Raw genomic sequence first — 18566 nt, 5'->3', positions numbered from 1 at the left:
CCTCTTGCAGCTTCAGCTTCTGCCTCTGAGCTGACTCCATGGGCGTTTCTTGAAGCCTCTTCTCACGGAGACTCAACAGGTCACTTCCTTCCGTGGGCTCAACGCCATCTACCCCTTTGGGGCTCATGTTGTCCTCCTCCTGCATTTACCATAATCCAGAACTCCTCAGAGGGTCCAAGCAGTGGCACACCTGGTGTCACAGTGCTCAAGGACCCGGGTTCAAGCCCCTGCAGGGGGGAAGCTTCAGGAGTGGTGAAACAATGCTAAAGGCATCTGTCTCTCTCCTCTACCACTCTTACCCTCTCTGTCTATATCCACAAAATGAATAATAATGGTAACAACAACAACAACAATAATAATAATACTCCAGAAAACTGTGCATTTCCTAAAGCCAAGACTTGATTCACTGGAGCAGGAAACCCTTGACGACCAGCTAGTCAGAGCGTGATCGGAACAGAGACTCACATCACACCAGGTCTGTCTGCCTCTGAGTCGCTATTGTCACGATGAGAGAGCCAGAGTCACAGGAAGTCCCAGGACGCCTGGCAAGGCTGGCTCACACATCAGCCCACTCAAGACAGGGCTTGAAGTGACATCTACAAATATACCAAAGTGGGCAGCAGAAGGGGTTTCGGGGCCTGGCGGTGGCCGCACCTGGTTAAATGCACATATTACCAGAAGAGGGAAGTCGGGGCTGAGGCTGGCCTCACATGCGCAGGCAGGAGCTGAGCACCAGGCAGCAGCAACCATCAGAGACAAAGCACCCCGTCCCCCCATCCCCAGCCTGGCTCAGAACATCAGAAAAACCATGTATCTCACCAGCCATAGAGCAAGGAGTGGAGGGGTTAAGCATGGAGTGTGTGTGTGTGTGTGGGGGGGGGGCGACAGCTAAATGACTGGATAAAGGAGCTATGAGATATATACTCCATGGAATACTACTCTGCAGTCAAAAAAGATGATATTGTATCCTTTGGGTTAGCAAAATAAGTGAAGCGATGAAAGCTAACTACCAGATATTTTCACTCATGTGGAATCTAGAGATCTGATTTGCATGAACTTGCCAGGAAAAAAAAATCCTAAGAAAAAACAAGCAAACTATCTGTGAGTCTTGTCAGATCTTCTCTTTGGAGGTGGGAGGGTGAGGACACAGAACTTGGCTGGTGGGTGTGGTGTGGAACCGGACCCTGTCATCTTATAGTCTTGTAACTTAAAAAAATAATAAAAGAAAGGAAGAAAGGAAGGAAAGGGGCTGACATGCCTTTAGTGCACATGTCTTTAGTGTGGAAGGCCTTGGGTTTAAGCTAGACACCATGCACAGCACCCAGGGAGCCCCATGGAGGCTGGGGCTAGGGCCATGGGGTGTCTCCTCTCAGCACCAGGCACAGCACCCAGGGAGCCCCATGGAGGCTGGGGCTAGGGCCATGGGGTGTCTCCTCTCAGCACCAGGCACAGCACCCAGGGAGCTCCATAGAGGGTGGGTGGCAGGGCTGTGGGGTCTCTCCTCTCTCAGAACCAGGGAGCTCCATGGAGGGAGGGCTAGAGCTGTGGGGTCTCTCCTCTCTCGGCACCATGTACAGCACCCGGGGGAGCTCCATGGAGGGTGGGCAGGGCTGTGGGGGTCTCTCCTCTCTCAGCACCAGGCACAGAACCCAGGGAGTCCCATGGAGGGTGGGCAGGGCTGTGGGGTCTCTCCTCTCTCAGCACCAGGCACAGAACCCAGGGAGCCCCATGGAGGGTGGGCAGGGATGTGGGGTCTTTCCTCTCTCAGCACCAGGCACAGAACCCAGGAGCCCCATGGAGGGTGGCAGGGCTGTGGGGGTCTCTCCTCTCTCAGCACCAGGCCAGAACCCAGGGAGCCCCATGGAGGGTGGGCAGGGCTGTGGGGGTCTCTCCTCTCTCAGCACCAGGCACAGAACCCACGGAGCCCCATGGAGGGTGGGCAGGGATGTGGGGTCTCTCCTCTCTCAGCACCAGGCCAGAACCCAGGGAGCCCCATGGAGGGTGGGCAGGGCTGTGGGGTCTCTCCTGTCTCAGCACCATGCACAGCACCCAGGGAGCCCCATGGAGGGTGGGCAGGGCTGTGGGGTCTCTCCTCTCTCAGCACCAGGCCAGAACCCAGGGAGCCCCATGGAGGGTGGGCAGGGATGTGGGGTCTCTCCTCTCTCAGCACCAGGCCAGAACCCAGGGAGCCCCATGGAGGGTGGGCAGCGCTGTGGGGTCTCTCCTCTCTCAGCACCAGGCCAGAACCCAGGGAGCCCCACGGAGGGTGGGCAGGGCTGTGGGGTCTCTCCTCTCTCAGCACCAGGCCAGAACCCAGGGAGCCCCATGGAGGGTGGGCAGGGCTGTGGGGGTCTCTCCTCTCTCAGCACCAGGCCAGAACCCAGGGAGCCCCATGGAGGGTGGGCAGGGATGTGGGGTCTCTCCTCTCTCAGCACCAGGCACAGAACCCAGGGAGCCCCATGGAGGGTGGGCAGGGATGTGGGGTCTCTCCTCTCTCAGCACCAGGCCAGAACCCAGGGAGCCCCATGGAGGGTGGGCAGGGATGTGGGGTCTCTCCTCTCTCAGCACCAGGCCAGAACCCAGGGAGCCCCATGGAGGGTGGGCAGGGCTGTGGGGTCTCTCCTCTCTCAGCACCAGGCCAGAACCCAGGGAGCCCCATGGAGGGTGGGCAGGGCTGTGGGGTCTCTCCTCTCTCAGCACCAGGCACAGAACCCAGGGAGCCCCATGGAGGGTGGGCAGGGCTGTGGGGTCTCTCCTCTCTCAGCACCAGGCCAGAACCCAGGGAGCCCCATGGAGGGTGGGCAGGGCTGTGGGGTCTCTCCTCTCTCAGCACCAGGCCAGAACCCAGGGAGCCCCATGGAGGGTGGGCAGGGCTGTGGGGTCTCTCCTCTCTCAGCACCAGGCACAGAACCCAGGGAGTCCCATGAAGGGTGGGCAGGGCTGGGGGAGGCATCTTTCCTCTCTCCTCCACCTCTCTCAAAAATACAGAAATGGAGCTCAGGCTGGGGTGGGGGGTTTCTATGCCATTGTGCACAGCTGGGGTCCTGAGCTCATTGCAGGCACCATGTGAAAGGAGGTAGATGTGTGTGCCAACAGGAAGGACCAGGACACCAGGAGAATCACAGGGAGGCAGGCATGAGGGGGGCACAGTTCTGCACAGGTGGGAACAGGGGAGGGCCAGGGGGTCTGCGTGGGTCACTCACTCACCTGGGTGTCTGGGTACAGGGAGGTGGTGGCGTCCACCCCAGGAGGTGGCTTTGAGTCCTCACTCCCACAAGCTCTGTCTCCATCCCCCATGACTTGTTCTTCAGAAACAGGTGGCCAGCGGGTTGGGGGGCAGCCCTGCAGAGGCCGGAGAGGCCAGTGCTGAAGAAGGCAGCCCAAGGCGGGAGTATGGACACCAGTGACTCACTCCTGGGAGAAACTTAAGAGACGAAGCAAGATAAATCCCATGTGAGATGCTGGTAAAGCCTATCTGGTTTCAGTACATCTAAAGATTCACGGGGTGCTGAGAGGGGGTGACGGGGCAGAAGCTCTGTGCCCTGTGGGCACAGAATTTGGACAGTGGGTGAGGTGTGCTGGAGCCTGTTTTAGTAAGATGTAGACTTTTTTTTTTAGAATTTTAAATTTTATTAGTGATTTAATAGCGATTTACAGAATTATAAGATATCAGAGGTCGAATTCTACACCATTCCCACCACCAGCATTCTGTGTCCTCATCCCCTCCACTGGAAACTGCAGTGGTTCTCCCAAGGTCACAGATAAACTTTATAGCTATCACTGTTGCATCTATGGTCTATTTCTATATTTCTTACTCATTTTCCTATGGCCCTGCCTTCCTTCCTAAGTCACACCTACGCCTGTTACTATTTCCAGGTGTCCTTCCTTTGTTCCTCTTCTCTCTCAGGTAAGAAAAACCGTGCCTGGCTTCCTCTAGTGTTTTCCAGATTCACTTCCCTTTGAGTGATGGGATAAAAACAAGATTCCTGTTGACAGACGCTTCAGGTCCTGATGGAGTTGGGGTTTAGAGCTCTCTAGTCATCTTACCCTAACATCTCTCCCTCTCTGGGAGTGTGGACCAAAATCCTTTATGGGGTACAGGAGGTGGGAGTTCTGGCTTCTGTAATTCCTTCTCTGCTGGACATGGGTGTTGGCAGGTGGAACCAAAGCCGCAGCCCATTTCTAGGGAGATGTTTTTATTATTATTATTGTTGTTGTTGTTGTTGTTATTGTTATTATTATTATTTTCTACCAGAGTATTGTTCAGCTCTGGATAGCGGTAGCACAAGGAATTGAACCTGGGACTGAGAAGTGAATTTGTATCCAAGACAACAACTGCCTTGAAAAACAAAGTACATTAAAAAAAACAAAAAAACGATGGAGACCAGAAAGATAGTTTCCCAGGTAGGTCCATACAGGCTCAGGTTCAGACCCTGATACCACAATGAAGGTGCCATAGAACTAGGAGAATCAGGAGTCGGGTGGTAGCGCAACGGGTTAAGCGCACGTGGCACACGCAAAGCGCAAGGACCAGCGTAAGGATCCCAGTTCTAGCCTCCGGCTCCCCACCTGCAGGGGAGTCACTTCACAGGCGGTGAAGCAGGTCTGCAGGTGTCTGTCTTTCTCTCCCCATCTTCCCCTCTTCTCTCCATTTCTCTCTGTCCTAACAACGACAGCATCAATAACAACAACAATAACTACAACAACAATAAGAAACAAGGGAAACAAAAGGGAAAAAAAAAAGAACTAGGAGAATCTCGCTGTTGTGGCATTTCCTCCTTCTCTCTGACTCCCTTTCTCTTGCTCTTTTTTTCTATCTGAATGAAAAGAAAACAAAAAATACAACTGATTAGTGCACTGATTTCTGAAGGAATCTGGATTTTTCCAAATTCAGTTGTATTCTATGTTAGGCATATTTCGAACACGTTTATAAAATGAAGCCATTCATGCAATCCATAAAGTAATATGTTCCCTAGTAAAAGCTGGACTTCTATGTTCTTGAAAAATAAAAAACATCTGAGCAGCAAGTGAGATTCTGCAACCATGAAGCCCTGGCTCTTTAAGAGAGAAGGAAAGAAAGAACGAAAGAAAAATAAGGAAAGAGAAGGAAAAGAAAGATAAAAGAAAAGAAATATTTGGGCTGGGGGGTAGATAGCATAATGGTTATGCAAAGGAACTCTCATGCCTGAGGCTCCAAAGTCCCAGGTTCAATCCCCTGCACCACCATAAACCAGAGCTGAGTAGTGCTCTAGTAAAAAAAAAAAAAAAAAAAAAGAAAGTTCTGAGTTGCCCCAGTTTCAGGACCCATCTTCCTCAGATGGAACATAGAGTATGTTGTCCAGCCTCCCTACAGAGGATGGAACATTCTCTGCCGTTGTTGATCCACGTTGCAGGTAAGGTCATACAGGGCCCCACAAAGGAGTCTATTGTGTTGTTCCTGATAGAGATGACCGGTAACAATGGAGAGAGGGATTTATTCGAGGTCTAGGCCCATAATGACTATTTGGGAATCTCAGGACTCCCCGACTAGGGCCCCAGCTGATGGGGTGGCCTGATAGTGACTAAAGAGTCATTGTTAAAGTATGCCAGTCTCTTGCCCTTATTCAGCTTTTGTAGTCCTTGCTTTGATGAGGTTAGCTTTGGAATGAGTGAGGGAAATGTAATAGGAAGTAGGTGAGGAGGGTATCTAAGTCTCAGTAGACACTATTTCATTAGCAACTATATGGTGTCTTTTTAGGTCTTTCTACTTGCTTGCTGTATATACTGATTCACTGCAGACTATTGTGTATTTTTGCTTTCAGGTATATATTTTGCCCTAATTTACGGGTACGTGTGAACATATGCCCTATCTCATGGGGCCTGGTCTATATCTAGGTTTTGGGACTTTGTTAGGAAGTGAACCACCTGGAATGGAATTAGAGAATCCTATGAAAGGAAAGGTCTCACCCGAGTAATGAGGCTGAAGGGTTGGCATTCCATGTCAGACGTCTCTGGACACAGTCTGAAGTGAAGCATGCTAAAGTGGTACTCGTTGCTTTGATTAGGTTGGGATCAGTGAATGCAGTATCATTTCGTATGAATTGAGAGAAGCATGCAGGAATGTGAGCCCCACCCTAGAGGTGCCAGAACTGGAAGTTACATAGGCTTGTGAGAAATAGACCAGTTGGTTGTAGCCTTTTCATTGATGTCTATCAATGCAGTCTGACTACAGACCCCTGACTTTTCCATGTCTACATGACTACAACCATGCCTTTTCTTCAAAATTAGCTTAGACTTCCCAGCCTCTTCCTAAATCTCCCATTCCCATTATAGCCACATGGTAAACTCAGACTTCCTGGCCAAAAGCCCCTTCCTCAATCTGTCTCTCCCAGTCTAGCCACATTGTCCTGGCCAGAATCCCCTTCCTGGCACTTCCTGTCCCACTATAGTCCCCCATCCCCTTTTACTGACCGTGGTTAGATTGTGAGCCAATTCCCTCTCACCAAAGGGGAAGAGGACAAGTTGTTCCCGTGTCCAGTAATATATAAAAAAGGCTCTGGAGATTGCCTTTGGGGTGCTTGCTGGCTTATACCCTTGTATATATATATATATATGTAAAACTTTTGCTTTGCTCATGACTCTCGGTGTCTTAGTCCTTGTTTCAAGGCATAGACAGAGTGCGTTTTACACTGTTTCCCACAGGCTCTATAGAGGAAGTGGGAGGGAGGTTCCTGATGTCTTAGGGTTTAAAAAGGCAATAGACAATTATTGCTATAATCACATTATTTGGCAATTGGGTTAACTTTGAAAATCCCGTTGTTAGGATTTTCTGTATCATATACAACATCACCATAATTTATGTCATCTGACATTATTTGTATATAGCTGTGTCTTCCCCACTTCCCCACTAGGGAAAGAGAGAGGCAGGTTGGGAGTATGGATCGACCTGTCAACGCCCATGTTCAGCGGGGAAGCAGTTACAGAAGCCAGACCTTCCACCTTCTGCACCCCATAGTGACCCTGGGTCCATACTCCCAGAGGGATAAAGAATAGGAAAGCTATCAGGGGAGGGGATGGGATATGGAGTTCTGGTGGTGGGAATTGGGTGGAGTTGTAGCCCTCTTATCCTATGGTTTTGTCAGTGTTTCCTTTTTATAAATAAAAATTAAGAAAATTAAATTTTTTTTAAAATTTAAAAAAAGGAAAGAAATGTTTGAGGAACAGGATCTGTTCTGTGGGAGACAGAGCTGCAGTTCAACACTTATTGGGACAAAACCAATGAACTGTGTGTGCTTTCACCTTGGAACTCTCAGCAAACAGCATGTTTTAAATTAGACAGCCGTGGGAGTTGGGTGGTAACGCAGCGGGTTAAGCGCACGTGGCGCAAAGCTCAAGGACCAGCGTAAGGATCCCAGTTCGAGCCCCTGGCTCCCCACCTGCAAGGGAGTCGAGTCACAGGCGGTGAAGCAGGTCTGCAGGTGTCTGTCTTTCTCTCCCCCTCTCTGTCTTCCCCTCCTCTCTCCATTTCTCTCTGTCCTATCCCACAATGACGACATCAACAACAACAGTAATAACTACAACAATAAAAAAAAGGGCAACAAAATGGAATAAATAAATTTTAAAAAATAAAATAAAATAGATAGCCCTAACCTTTTTATTTATTTATGTATTTATTTCCTTTTGTTGCCCTTGTTGTTTTATTGTTGTAGTTATTATTGTTGTTGTCATTGTTAGACAGGACAGAGAGAAAGGGAGAGAGGAGGGGAAGACAGAGAGGGGGAGAGAAAGACAGACACCTACAGACCTGCTTCACTGCCTGTGAAGTGACTCCCCTGCAGGTGGGGGACCTGGGGGCTCAAACCGGGATCCTTGCGCCACCTGTGCTTAACCCGCTGTGCTACCGCCCGACTACCCCTAACCTTTCAACTGCTCATATTTTCTTTGGTGGAAATAATGCCCTACGCTCTTATCTTTCTGCCTCTCTGGATCCTCGTGTCCACCCCTCATTTCAGCCTGAGTCCCTCCCCGCCAGCTCTCTGAGTCACAGCTTCCCTATCCAAGTCTTGTCCAGGCCCGTTCTCCTGCAGCGTCTTGGGCTGGTGGAGGGAAGAAGTCAGGACCTTGCACTTTTCCAGCTCAGTCAGGAGGGAGGTGTGGATCACAGAGCAGGTCCAGGAACCACCACGTTCAGAGAGAAGCCAGGGCCACTGCTTCCTACCCAGCCCTTATTTGTAAATCAAAGTTTAAAAAGTGCAACATAGAAAAGAAAGAAAAAGCAAGCAAGCACAGCCAGCACACACTCGTGGATGAGGACGTAGCATAACGACTAGATGAAAGGCTTCCATGCCCGACACTCACACGGTCCAGCTTGAATCCTCAAGACCACCATATGCCAGAGCTGACAAACCATCTGGGAAAGCTATCAGGGAAGGGGATGGATGTGGAGTTCTGGTGGTGGGAATTGTGTGGCATTGTACCCCTCTTATCCTATGGTTTTTGTCAGTGTTTCCTTTTTATCAATTAAAAAAAAAATCCTCCAGGCTCTGCTTGACCGAGGAGCTGGAAAGGCCTCCCGAGCCCTGAGGACTCTACTTCATCTCCTGGCTCCTGGGTTTCCTCTCTGCCTGCTCTTTCCTTCTTTTTTCCTTTTCTTTATTCTCTCTCTCTCTCTCTCTTTTTTTCCCTCCAGGGTAATTGCCGGGGCTTGGTATCTAGACCATGAATCCACTGCTCCTGGAGACCATTTTTCCCCCTTTTGTTGCCCTTGTTGTTTTATCATTGTTGTGGTTATTATTATTGTTGTTGCTGTCATTGGATAGGACAAAGAGAAATGGAGAGAGGAGGGGAGACAGAGAAGGGGAGAGAAAGACACCTGAGGACCTGCTTCACCGCTTGTGAAGCAATTCCCCTGCAGGTGCAGGTGGGGAGCCCGGGGCTCGAACTGAGATCCTTATGCCCCAGTCCTTGCGCTTGGCACCACGTGCGCTATGGGGAGCCCGGGGCTCGAACTGAGATCCTTATGCCCCAGTCCTTGCGCTTGGCACCACGTGCGCTAAACCCGCTGCGCTACTGCTACTGCCCGATTCCCCTTCTTTCTCTTTGTAGGGCCTTGTGCACGATGTCGCCACTCCTGGCTACTGTTTTTCTCTTTGCCTCCAGGGTGGTCCCTGGGGCGTGGTGACTGCACTATGAATCCACTGCTCCTGGCAGCTATTTTCCCATTTTACTGAATAGGACAGAGAGAAATTGAGAGTGGAGGGAGAGACAGAGAGGGGGAGAGACAGAGAGACACCTGCAGACCTGCTTCATCACTTGTGTAGTGACCCCTGCAGGTGGGGAGCAGGGGCTCGAATAGGGTCCTTGGAGTGCTTAGTACTATGTGTGCTTAATGGGCAACACCACCGCCCGCCCCCACCCTGGCTGCTTTTTGATTCGGGCAGAGACACAGGTCTTTGCCTGTGGGGTCTGCACACCCATGCTTCATGTTCAGGGTGAGGACAGGCCGGGCCAGGAAGTGGTTTGTGCCCCCAGAGCCCTTTTCTGGGCACCCCAACCCTAGAATGGCTACTGGGGATCCTGTGACAGTGTAGAGAAGCCTCCCACAGAGCAGAGCAGAGCAAGAGGACTGTAGAGGGAGGGTGGTTCCACAGAAGCTAAGAGAGAGGGCAGAAGGGAGGAAGGGGACAGGAGGGAGGGAAGGGAACAGGAGGAGGGAAGGGAATAGGAGGAGAGAAGGGGACAGAAGGAGGGAAGGGGACAGGAGGAGTGAAGAGATCTCCAGGCAGAGGCCCTCTGGTCTTTAGGCAGCCAGCTCCCCACCAGACTTGGCCCCAGGCTGGGACTCCTCCTACCTGGACAGGTCAGCAGCGTCTCTGCAGGGGAGCAGGTGTCTTCTAGGACTCAGCATCTACAGAAGGACCAGGACTAAGTCATGCTGCCTGGGTTCCTCCCTCCCGCCTGCCCCAGGTCTTTCACTTCTTCCTTTTTTATTTTTTTTTTTTTGCCTCCAGGGTTATAGCTGGGACTTGGTGCCAGCACCAGGAATCCACTGGCCTGGAGGCTATTTTTCCCCCTTTTGTTCCCCTTGTTGTTTTATCGTTGTAGTGGTTATTATTATTGTTGTTTTTATTGATGCCGTCATTGTTGGATAGGACAGAGAGAAATGGAGAGAGGAGGGGAAGACAGAGAGGGAGGGAAAGAAAGACAGACACCTGCAGACCTGCTTCACCACCTGGGAAGTGACCACCCCCCTTGCAGGTGGGGAGCCAGGTGCTCAAACCGGGATCCTTATGCTGGTCCTTGTGCTTTGTACCATGTGCATTTAACCCTCTGTGCTACCGCCTGACCCACCCCCCCGTCTTTCACTTCTTTTTTTAAAATTTCTTTATTGGGGGATTAATGTTTTATATTCGACAGTAAATACAATAGTTTGTACATGCATAACATTTCTCAGTTTTCCACATAACAATACAACCCCCACTAGGTCCTCTGTCATCCTTTTTGGACCTGTACTCTCCCCCCAACCCACCTCAGAGTCTTTTACTTTGGTGCAATACACCAGTGTCTTTCACTTCTTATAGAGCACCAGGCTTTACACCTGTGTGATTCTGCCACTCCTGACTCTCTCCCTCTCTCCCTCTTCCTCTCTCACTTTCTCCCTTTTCCATTTCAGACAGAGAGAGGAGATACCCCACAGCACCACTCTACCACTGTGCATGGAGCTTCTCCTGGTGCTATATGGCACTTCTATGTGGCTCCAGGGTCTCAAACCCAGGTTCTGGGGCACAGTTACATATGCACTTTACCAGATAAGCTATCTCCCAGCCCTGTGGTTTCTCTTTTACTTAGTTTTGTTGTTGTTGTTAACTACTGATTTTTATTGGGGGGGGGGAGACAGACCTGAGCACTGTTCAGTTCTGGCATATGGAGGCCACAGGTAGTAAGTGCTGTGCTCTACTGTGCTGAGCTATCTCCCTGGTCCCTGAGCCTTTTGCTTTAAGAGGCATTAAAATGTACAGTACATTTTGTTTTTAAAAATATTTTATCTATGGTTTATTTATTATGATTTATTTTCTGCTTTTAATTACTGGTTTAATAACGATTGACAAGATTGTGGCATGAGAGGGGTACAACCCCACACGATATTCCCAGGAGAGTTCCATGCCCCACCCTCTCTGTTTATTTATTTATTTTTGCCTCGGTACCAAATCCAGTGCTCCTGGAGGCTATTTTTTCCCTTTTGTTGCCTTTGTTGTTTATTGTTGTGGTTATTATTGCTGTCATTGTTGTTGGATAGGACAGAGAGAAATGGAGAGAGGAGGGGAAGTCAGAGAGGGGGAGAGAAAGATAGACACCTGCAGACCTGCTTCACTGCCTGTGAAGCAACCCCCTATAGGTGGTGATCTGAGGCCTCGAACCGGGATCCTTATGCCAGTCCTTTGCACCATGTGCGTTTAACCTGCTGTGCCACAGCCTGACACCCTATATTCTTTTTTTATTTATAAAATAAAAAATAGAAAATATTTACAAGATCATAGACTAAGAGGGGTACAATTCCACACATTTCCCACCACCAGAGTTCCATATCCCACCCCCTCCATTGGAAGCTTCCCTATTCTTTATCCCTCTGGGAACATCGATGACCAAAATTCTTTATGGGGGGCATAAGGTGAAAGGTCTGGCTTCTGTAATTGCTTCTTTGCTGGATATGGGTGTTGGTTGGTGGATCCATATCCCTAGCCTGTCTCTCCAGTCTGTCCAGCCCATTTTAGAGATTTTTTTTTAAAAAAGAGAATGTTAAAAAAATAAAAATAATAAAACTTCAGCTCTCAATAAAATAGGTGTCAGCTATCAGAAAATCAGTGCAAGTACAATGAGGCATCTCTGAGCAACACTGGTTAAAACAGAGGCCTGATTTAAGGCATTTAGAACGATATTGATATTTATTAGCATGAGGACATGTTCAGAGTTCATGGAGTCTTCACAAGTCTGGTCCCAGCAAAGGTCGAGGGGGTTGTGGCTGGTCCTGCAATGCCAGAGGTCTGAATGGAGAAGTGAGAAGCTGGGGAAGTGGGGGTCAACGGTGATGGTCTCCATGGAACTGACTGGAGGGGACTATGAGTCAGAAGTGCCTTAGAAATGAGCGTGTCCATGTTGCCTCACAGTCACGGGGGAAACCACAGCCCAGGGGCGCTAAGTCCCTTTTCCAATCTCATCACCCAGCCTCAGACAGGCCTCTTAGTCGAACTAGAGGAAAACAAGGAAACTGTGGGAGTGAGTTTTGTCTGTGGCTTCATTTCGTTCCCACCAAATCACTTCACTATGCTTTTCTGCTTTGCTGTGTTTTCAGGTCCATATATATGTATCTGTAGTTAATTGTAAGTTCAGAAACACACTCCACAAATGAACCTATTTTCATATTCAGTACCTTCTTCTTTTATTTGATAGACTAGAAATTGAAAGGGGTGGGGGGATTGACGGTAGCGCAGCTGGTTAAGCGCATGCACCTGGCGTAAAGCGCTGGGACTGGCTTAAGGATCCCGGTTCCAGTCGCAGGCTTCCTACCTGCAGGGGAGTCGCTTCACAGGCGGTGAAGCAGGTCTGCAGGTGTCTATCTTTCTCTCCCCCTCTCTGTCTTCCCCTTATCCCAACATTTCTCTCTGTGCTAACTACGATGACATCAATAATAACAACAATAACTACAACAACAACAAAAAAAACTAGGGCAAAATGGAAAAAAAAAAAAGGCTGTGAAGCAGGTCTGCAGGTGTCTGTCTTTCCCCCTCTCTGTTTTCCCCTCCTCTCTCCATTTCTCTCTGTCCTATCCAACAACAATGAAATCAATAACAATAAAACAAAAGCAACCAAAGGAATAAATATTAAAAAAAAAAAGAAATTGAGAAGGGATAAGGGGCGTTAGAAAAGGAGAGAGTCAGAAACACCTACAGGCCTGCTGCACCACTCAGGCAGATTCCCTCCTGCAGGTGGGGAGCAGGGGCTTGAACCTAGGTCCTTGTGCACTGTGATGTATGTGCTTAACCAGGTGGGCCACCGCCTGACCTCTGTGCTGTTTCTATTGTATAACACTGCTAGCAAAAGGATTAGCACTGGGACTTTAATATATATATATATTCTTTTAAAAAATATTTATTTCCTTTTGTTGCCCTTGTTTTTTTTTATTGCTGTAGTTATTCTTTTTGTTGTTATTGATGTCACTGTTGTTAAGATAGGATAGAGAGAAATGGAGAGAGGAGGGAAAGACAGACAGGGGGAGAGAAAGACAGACACCTGCAGACCTACTTCACCGCCTGTGAAGCGACTCCCCTGCAGGTGGGGAGCCGGTGGCTGGTACCGGGATCCTTAACGCCGGTCCTTGCGCTTTGCGCCACCTGCTGTTAACCCACTGTGCTACCACCCGACTCCCTAAAAATATAATCTAGTCTTTGACAAAGGGGCCCAGACTATTAAATGGGGAAAGTAGAGTCTCTTCAACAAATGGTGTTGGAAAAAATGGGTTGAAACATGCAGAAGAATGAAACTGAACCACTATATTTCACCAAAAACGAAAGTAAATTCCATTTGGATCAAGGACTTGGATGTTAGACCAGAAACTATCAGATACTTAGAGGAAAATAGTGGCAGAACTCTTTTCCGCATATATTTTAAAGACATCTTCAATGAAACGAATCCAATTAGAAATAAGACTAAAGCAAGCATAAACCTATGGGACTACATCAAATGAAAAAGCTTCTGCATGGCAAAAGAAACAACTACCCAAACCAAGAGACCCTTCACAGAGTGGGAGATCTTTACATGCCATACATCAGACAAGAGGCTAATAACCAGAATATATAAAGAACTTGCCAAACTCAACAACAAGAAAACAAATAACCCCATCCAAAAATGGGGGGAGGACATGGACAGAATATTCACCACAGAAGAGATCCAAAAGGCCGAGAAACACATGAAAAAATGCTCCAAGTCTCTGATTGTCAGAGAAATGCAAATAAAGACAACAGTGAGATACCACTTCACTCCTGTGAGAATGTCAGACATCAGAAAAGGTAACAGCAGCAAATGCTGGAGAGGGTGTGGGGTCAAAGGAACTCTCCTGCACTGCTGGTGGGAATGTCAGTTGGTCCAACCTCTGTGGAGAACAGTCTGGAGAACTCTCAGAAGGCTAGAAATGGACCTACCCTATGATCCTGCAATTCCTCTCCTGGGGATATATCCTAAGGAACCCAACACATCCATCCAAAAAGATCTGTGTACACATATGTTCTTGGCAGCACAATTTGTAATAGCCAAAACCTGGAAGCAACCCAGGTGTCCAACAACAGATGAGTGGCTGAGCAAGTTGTGGTCTATATACACAATGGAATACTACTCAGCTGTAAAAAATGGTGACTTCACCGTTTTCAGCCGATCTTGGATGTTAAGTTAAATAAGTCAGAAACAGAAGGATGAATATGGGATGATCTCACTCTCAGGCTGAAGTTGAAAACAAGATCAGAAGAGAAAACACAAGTAGAACCTGAAATGGAATTGGTGTATTGCACCAAAGTAAAAGACTCTGGGGTGGGGGGTGGGGGGGGGAGAATACAGATCCTTCAGAGGACCTAGTGGGGGTTATACTGTTATGTGGAAAACTGAGAAACGTTATGCATGTACAAACTATTGTACTTACTGTCAAATGTAAAACATTAATTCCCCAATAAAGAAATTTTAAAAAGGGAATAAATAAATATTTTAAATATAGATACTATGTATGTATTTATTATTAATGGATAGAGACAGAGAGAAACTGAGAGCAGAGGGGGGGACAGAGGAGACAGACAGAGACACCTCTGCAGCCCTGCTTCACCATTCATAAAACATCCCCCTGCATGGGGGGAGTGGGGGCTTGAACCTGGGTCCTTGTGTATGCGGAACAGGTGCACTCAACCAGGTGCGCCATTATCAGGCCACAAGCAGTAGAACGTATACACTCCTCCGGAGCACTGCACATTCTATGTCCTCAGTGACAGCTGGTAGGTGACAACACCAGCTCTTCTGAGCCTAAGAGCACGGATGCCTTTTCTTCTCTAAAAATGCACTGTCACCGAGGTGTCTGGGACATGGCCCCTGAGGACACAGGAGGCCACACATGTGGAAGACAGAGACTCAGTGCTCCTGCCCACTGCAGAGAAAGGCCTGTGTGCCAAGGGGGGAAGGACCTGTCTCAAATGGGGACGGTGCCAGGTGCCACCGACCCAGTAAATGACATAGATATGACACAGTGTCACACACAGACCTCTGACGGGGAGAAGGGCTGACCTTGCCAGGGAAAGTCCCTCCCAGTATCTGTGTATACCGAACAATCAATGCACTACTCCTAGCGGCCTTTTTTCCTCCTCTCTTTTATTTGATAGTCCAGAGAAATTGAGAGGGCAGAAAGAGGGAGACAGGCAGAGAGAGTGAGAAAGACACCTGCAGACCTGCTTCACTGCTTGATTATAGATTCACCTCTGAGGCAATGGCTCAAACACCCTCCCCATCAAATTCCCAAGGAGCCCTGGCCACACGGCTGGAAAGTTCCATGAGTTACTGAAGTGACCAAGACTGTTCCCTGAGCAAGAGTCACCTTATCTGAGAGAGGGGTGTGCCGGCTGTAGTGAGTCAGGCTCTCAGTGGAGAGAAACTTCCAGCCTGTGGACTAAGTGACGGTGATTTAACTGAATCACCAGAGTAAAGCTCTACTTATCCAGACAGGGGAAAAAGGTGATTCTTCTTGGGAAGGAAGGGCCTAGGTCCTACTTCCCTCCTTCCCAATCTCTCCCTACCAAAGGCAAGTAAGTGTGTTCAGCTGAAAGTCTATGTATCAGTGTTTAGGTAAACTCAAATCAAAGTCCAGGTAAAGTTCCCCAGCACTCCCAGCAGCCAAAGCTGTGCAAGGCTCTGGTCTGTCTCTCATTTAAAAAATAAAAATATTGGGGGCCGGGTGGTGATGCACCCAGCTAAGTGCACATTTAGCTAAGTGCAAGGACTTGTGCAAGGATCCAGGTTCAAGATCCTGCTCTCCTCACCTGCAGGGAGGAAGCAGGTCTGCAGGTATCTCTCTTTCTCTCCCCCTCTCTATCTTCCCCTTCTCTCTCAATTTCCCTCTGTCCTGTCCAACACAATGGAAAAAATGGCCTCCAGGAGCAGTGGATTTGTAGTACAGGCATCGAACCCCAGTGATAACCCTGGAAGCAAATAAATAAATAAATAAAATACCCCCCCCAACACAAGCACAGCCCTCAAAACAGAGATGAAAGTGTGGTGGAGCCAGGAGAGAGTTCATCCAGTAAAGTGCATGTTTTGTCACGCATGAGGCTCTGGGTTTGAATGCTCGCACCACATGGGCGCACCACGAATGGCAGCCTCGTGGACTGCGGGGCAGGGCTGTGCCATCTCACATCTCTTGCTCCCAAAGTGAAGACTGAAAGAACACCATGTCCGGGTTCGAGCCCCCGGCTCCCCACCTGCAGGGGAATCGCTTCACAAGGTGGTGAAGCAGGTCTGCAGGTGTCTGTCTTTCTCTTCCCCTCCTCTTTCCATTTCTCTCTGTCCTATCCAACAATGACATCAACAACAACAACAGTAATAATAACTACAACAATAAAACATCACGGGCAACACAAAGGAAGAAATAAATAAATAAAACCACTTAAAAAGAAAGAAAGACCATGCTCCAACCCTGGAGCTTCTGTCTGTCTGTCTGGCTAGCTATCTTTTTAATCCATTCAGCCACTCGAGGGTGATTATTGAGAAATGTGGTTTGTTTATAGCACAGCCAAGTACCAGGTAGTTTCACAAGTGGAAGGAATCTAGAGAACTGATACACTTGAGGAAAAATTTTTAAAAATGCAAAAGCAAGCAAACTCTTTTTTGACTTGTGAGAACTCTGGTGGTTCTCTTGGGGGGGGGACACAGAACCTTGGGGCTGTGGTGTGGACCTAAACACTGTCATTTTACGATCTTGTAATCCACTACTGATCACAAGTAAAATACACAAAAAAAGAAATATATACAATATATATAATATATATTATATATATATATATATGGCTAAACAAAATTAAAAATAATAATAAAGAGGGAGCCAGGCGATGGCACACCTGGTTAAGTGCTCACGTTACAGTGCACAAGGACCCAGGTTCAAGCTTCGGGTCCCCAGCTGCAGGGGGAAAGCTTCACGAATGATGAAGCAGCTGCAGGTGTCTCTCTGTCTCTCTCCCTTTCTATCTCCTCCCCTCTCAATTTCTCTCTATATATACAATAATAAATAAATAATTTTTAAAACACTGATAATAATAATAATAATAATAAAGAAATGGAAGAGTTGGCAGGGAGGCTGAATTGGTCAGATATTCGCCAGGGCTAGATGCCAAGGTGCATTCCTGGCGGCCCCCGGCCCTTAGGAGAAAGAAATACCATACAGCCAGCAGACACCCCCTCCTTGAAAGGCGCTGAGCCCTGCCCCCACCCCCACCCCAAGCTGTACAGGGACAGGCCCCCACCCACCGTTGTTGGCTTTGGGGTTGTAGGGGCCAGCGGGGAACTTTCCCACATCAGTGAACAAGGGGGTTTGTGTGTGTGTGTGTGTGTGTGTGGGGGGTTTCCTGATTTTCTCTCAGGGCCCCAATGTGTTAGGAGGTGTAGCTGGGGATGGAGGCCCCTTGTTCAGGCTCCTGAGAGCTGGCAGGAGGAAGCTGGGAGCAGAGAGGAGGCATCTACACCAGCCACCCCCCCCCAGGTGAGCTTCCTGCATCTACACCAGCCCCCTCCCCCAGGTGAGCTTCCATTGTCTACACCTGCCAGCCTGCTCTAGCGGACATACACGTGCCCGCCCACCCAGGTGAGCATCCCGCATCTACCTACACCCGCAGCCAGGCCAGGTGAGCGGCCAGGTGAGCTGCCCAACCCGGGTTGAGAAGCCTCAGGCGGGAGCCCCCTGTGCGCAGGCGCCTTCAGGCCAAAGGGAGGGGCCAGAACGGGGGTGGGGGGAGTGGCAGGAGCCCCTGAGCACCCAGCTAGCACCCCTCCGCTCCTGCACTAGGCAGGCTGGGCCGGGGGGGGGGGGGACAGGGACCCCGGGGTGGGGGTGGGAGGACAGCAGGGACCGAGAGCCTCCACCCCACCCACCCTACCCACACCCCGAGGCGGTAGCAACTCCCGATCTGCGCCACTCACCTGCTCGCCGGCTGGAGGGTGCCGGAGGGTGCACAAAGGCGGATGCCTCCCTCACGCAGCTCCAGGGGAGGCCCGCGGGCGCCCCGCCCTCTCAGCCCGGCCCAGGAGGCGGCGCCCCGCCCGGCACCCCTGGGCGCCCCGCCCACCCCGCGTGCACATCGCCCGCGAGCCAGACTGGTCCCCACCCCAGGGTGATGCCCGACTTCCCTCCCCCACCCCCTGCGCATTGTGCTCCCGGGCTCCCCAGACTGCCCCCCCACCCCAGCTCCTGCTCACTTACCTGCCCCCACCCTGGGTCCTGCTCCTTACACACCCCCATTCTTCCTGGAATGCGCCCCCACCACCGCGTCCCTCTCCCCGGGCTCTCCCTAGCT

At 49.6% G+C, this 18566-nt stretch overlaps 1 protein-coding gene across 1 annotated transcript in view; it reads right to left on the bottom strand.

Moving 5' to 3' along the window:
* Positions 1 to 18344, bottom strand: part of SLC9B2 (solute carrier family 9 member B2) — a 44875-nt gene extending 26531 nt beyond the window's left edge. The window contains exons 1-3 of the mRNA XM_060172342.1: positions 18193 to 18344; positions 3208 to 3424; positions 5 to 136 (exon numbers count right to left, since the gene is read on the bottom strand). Coding sequence (XP_060028325.1) covers positions 5 to 136; positions 3208 to 3297 — 222 coding nt within the window. The 5' untranslated portion in view covers positions 3298 to 3424; positions 18193 to 18344. The remainder of the gene's footprint in view (positions 1 to 4; positions 137 to 3207; positions 3425 to 18192) is intronic.
* Between the last annotated feature and the right edge of the window lie 222 nt (positions 18345 to 18566).

Source organism: Erinaceus europaeus, chromosome 2 (genome assembly GCF_950295315.1).
Source record: "Erinaceus europaeus chromosome 2, mEriEur2.1, whole genome shotgun sequence".
Classification (NCBI taxonomy): domain Eukaryota; kingdom Metazoa; phylum Chordata; class Mammalia; order Eulipotyphla; family Erinaceidae; genus Erinaceus; species Erinaceus europaeus.
The sequence above is the reverse complement of the archived record's forward strand: the minus strand, read 5'-3'. Positions and strand labels throughout refer to the sequence as shown.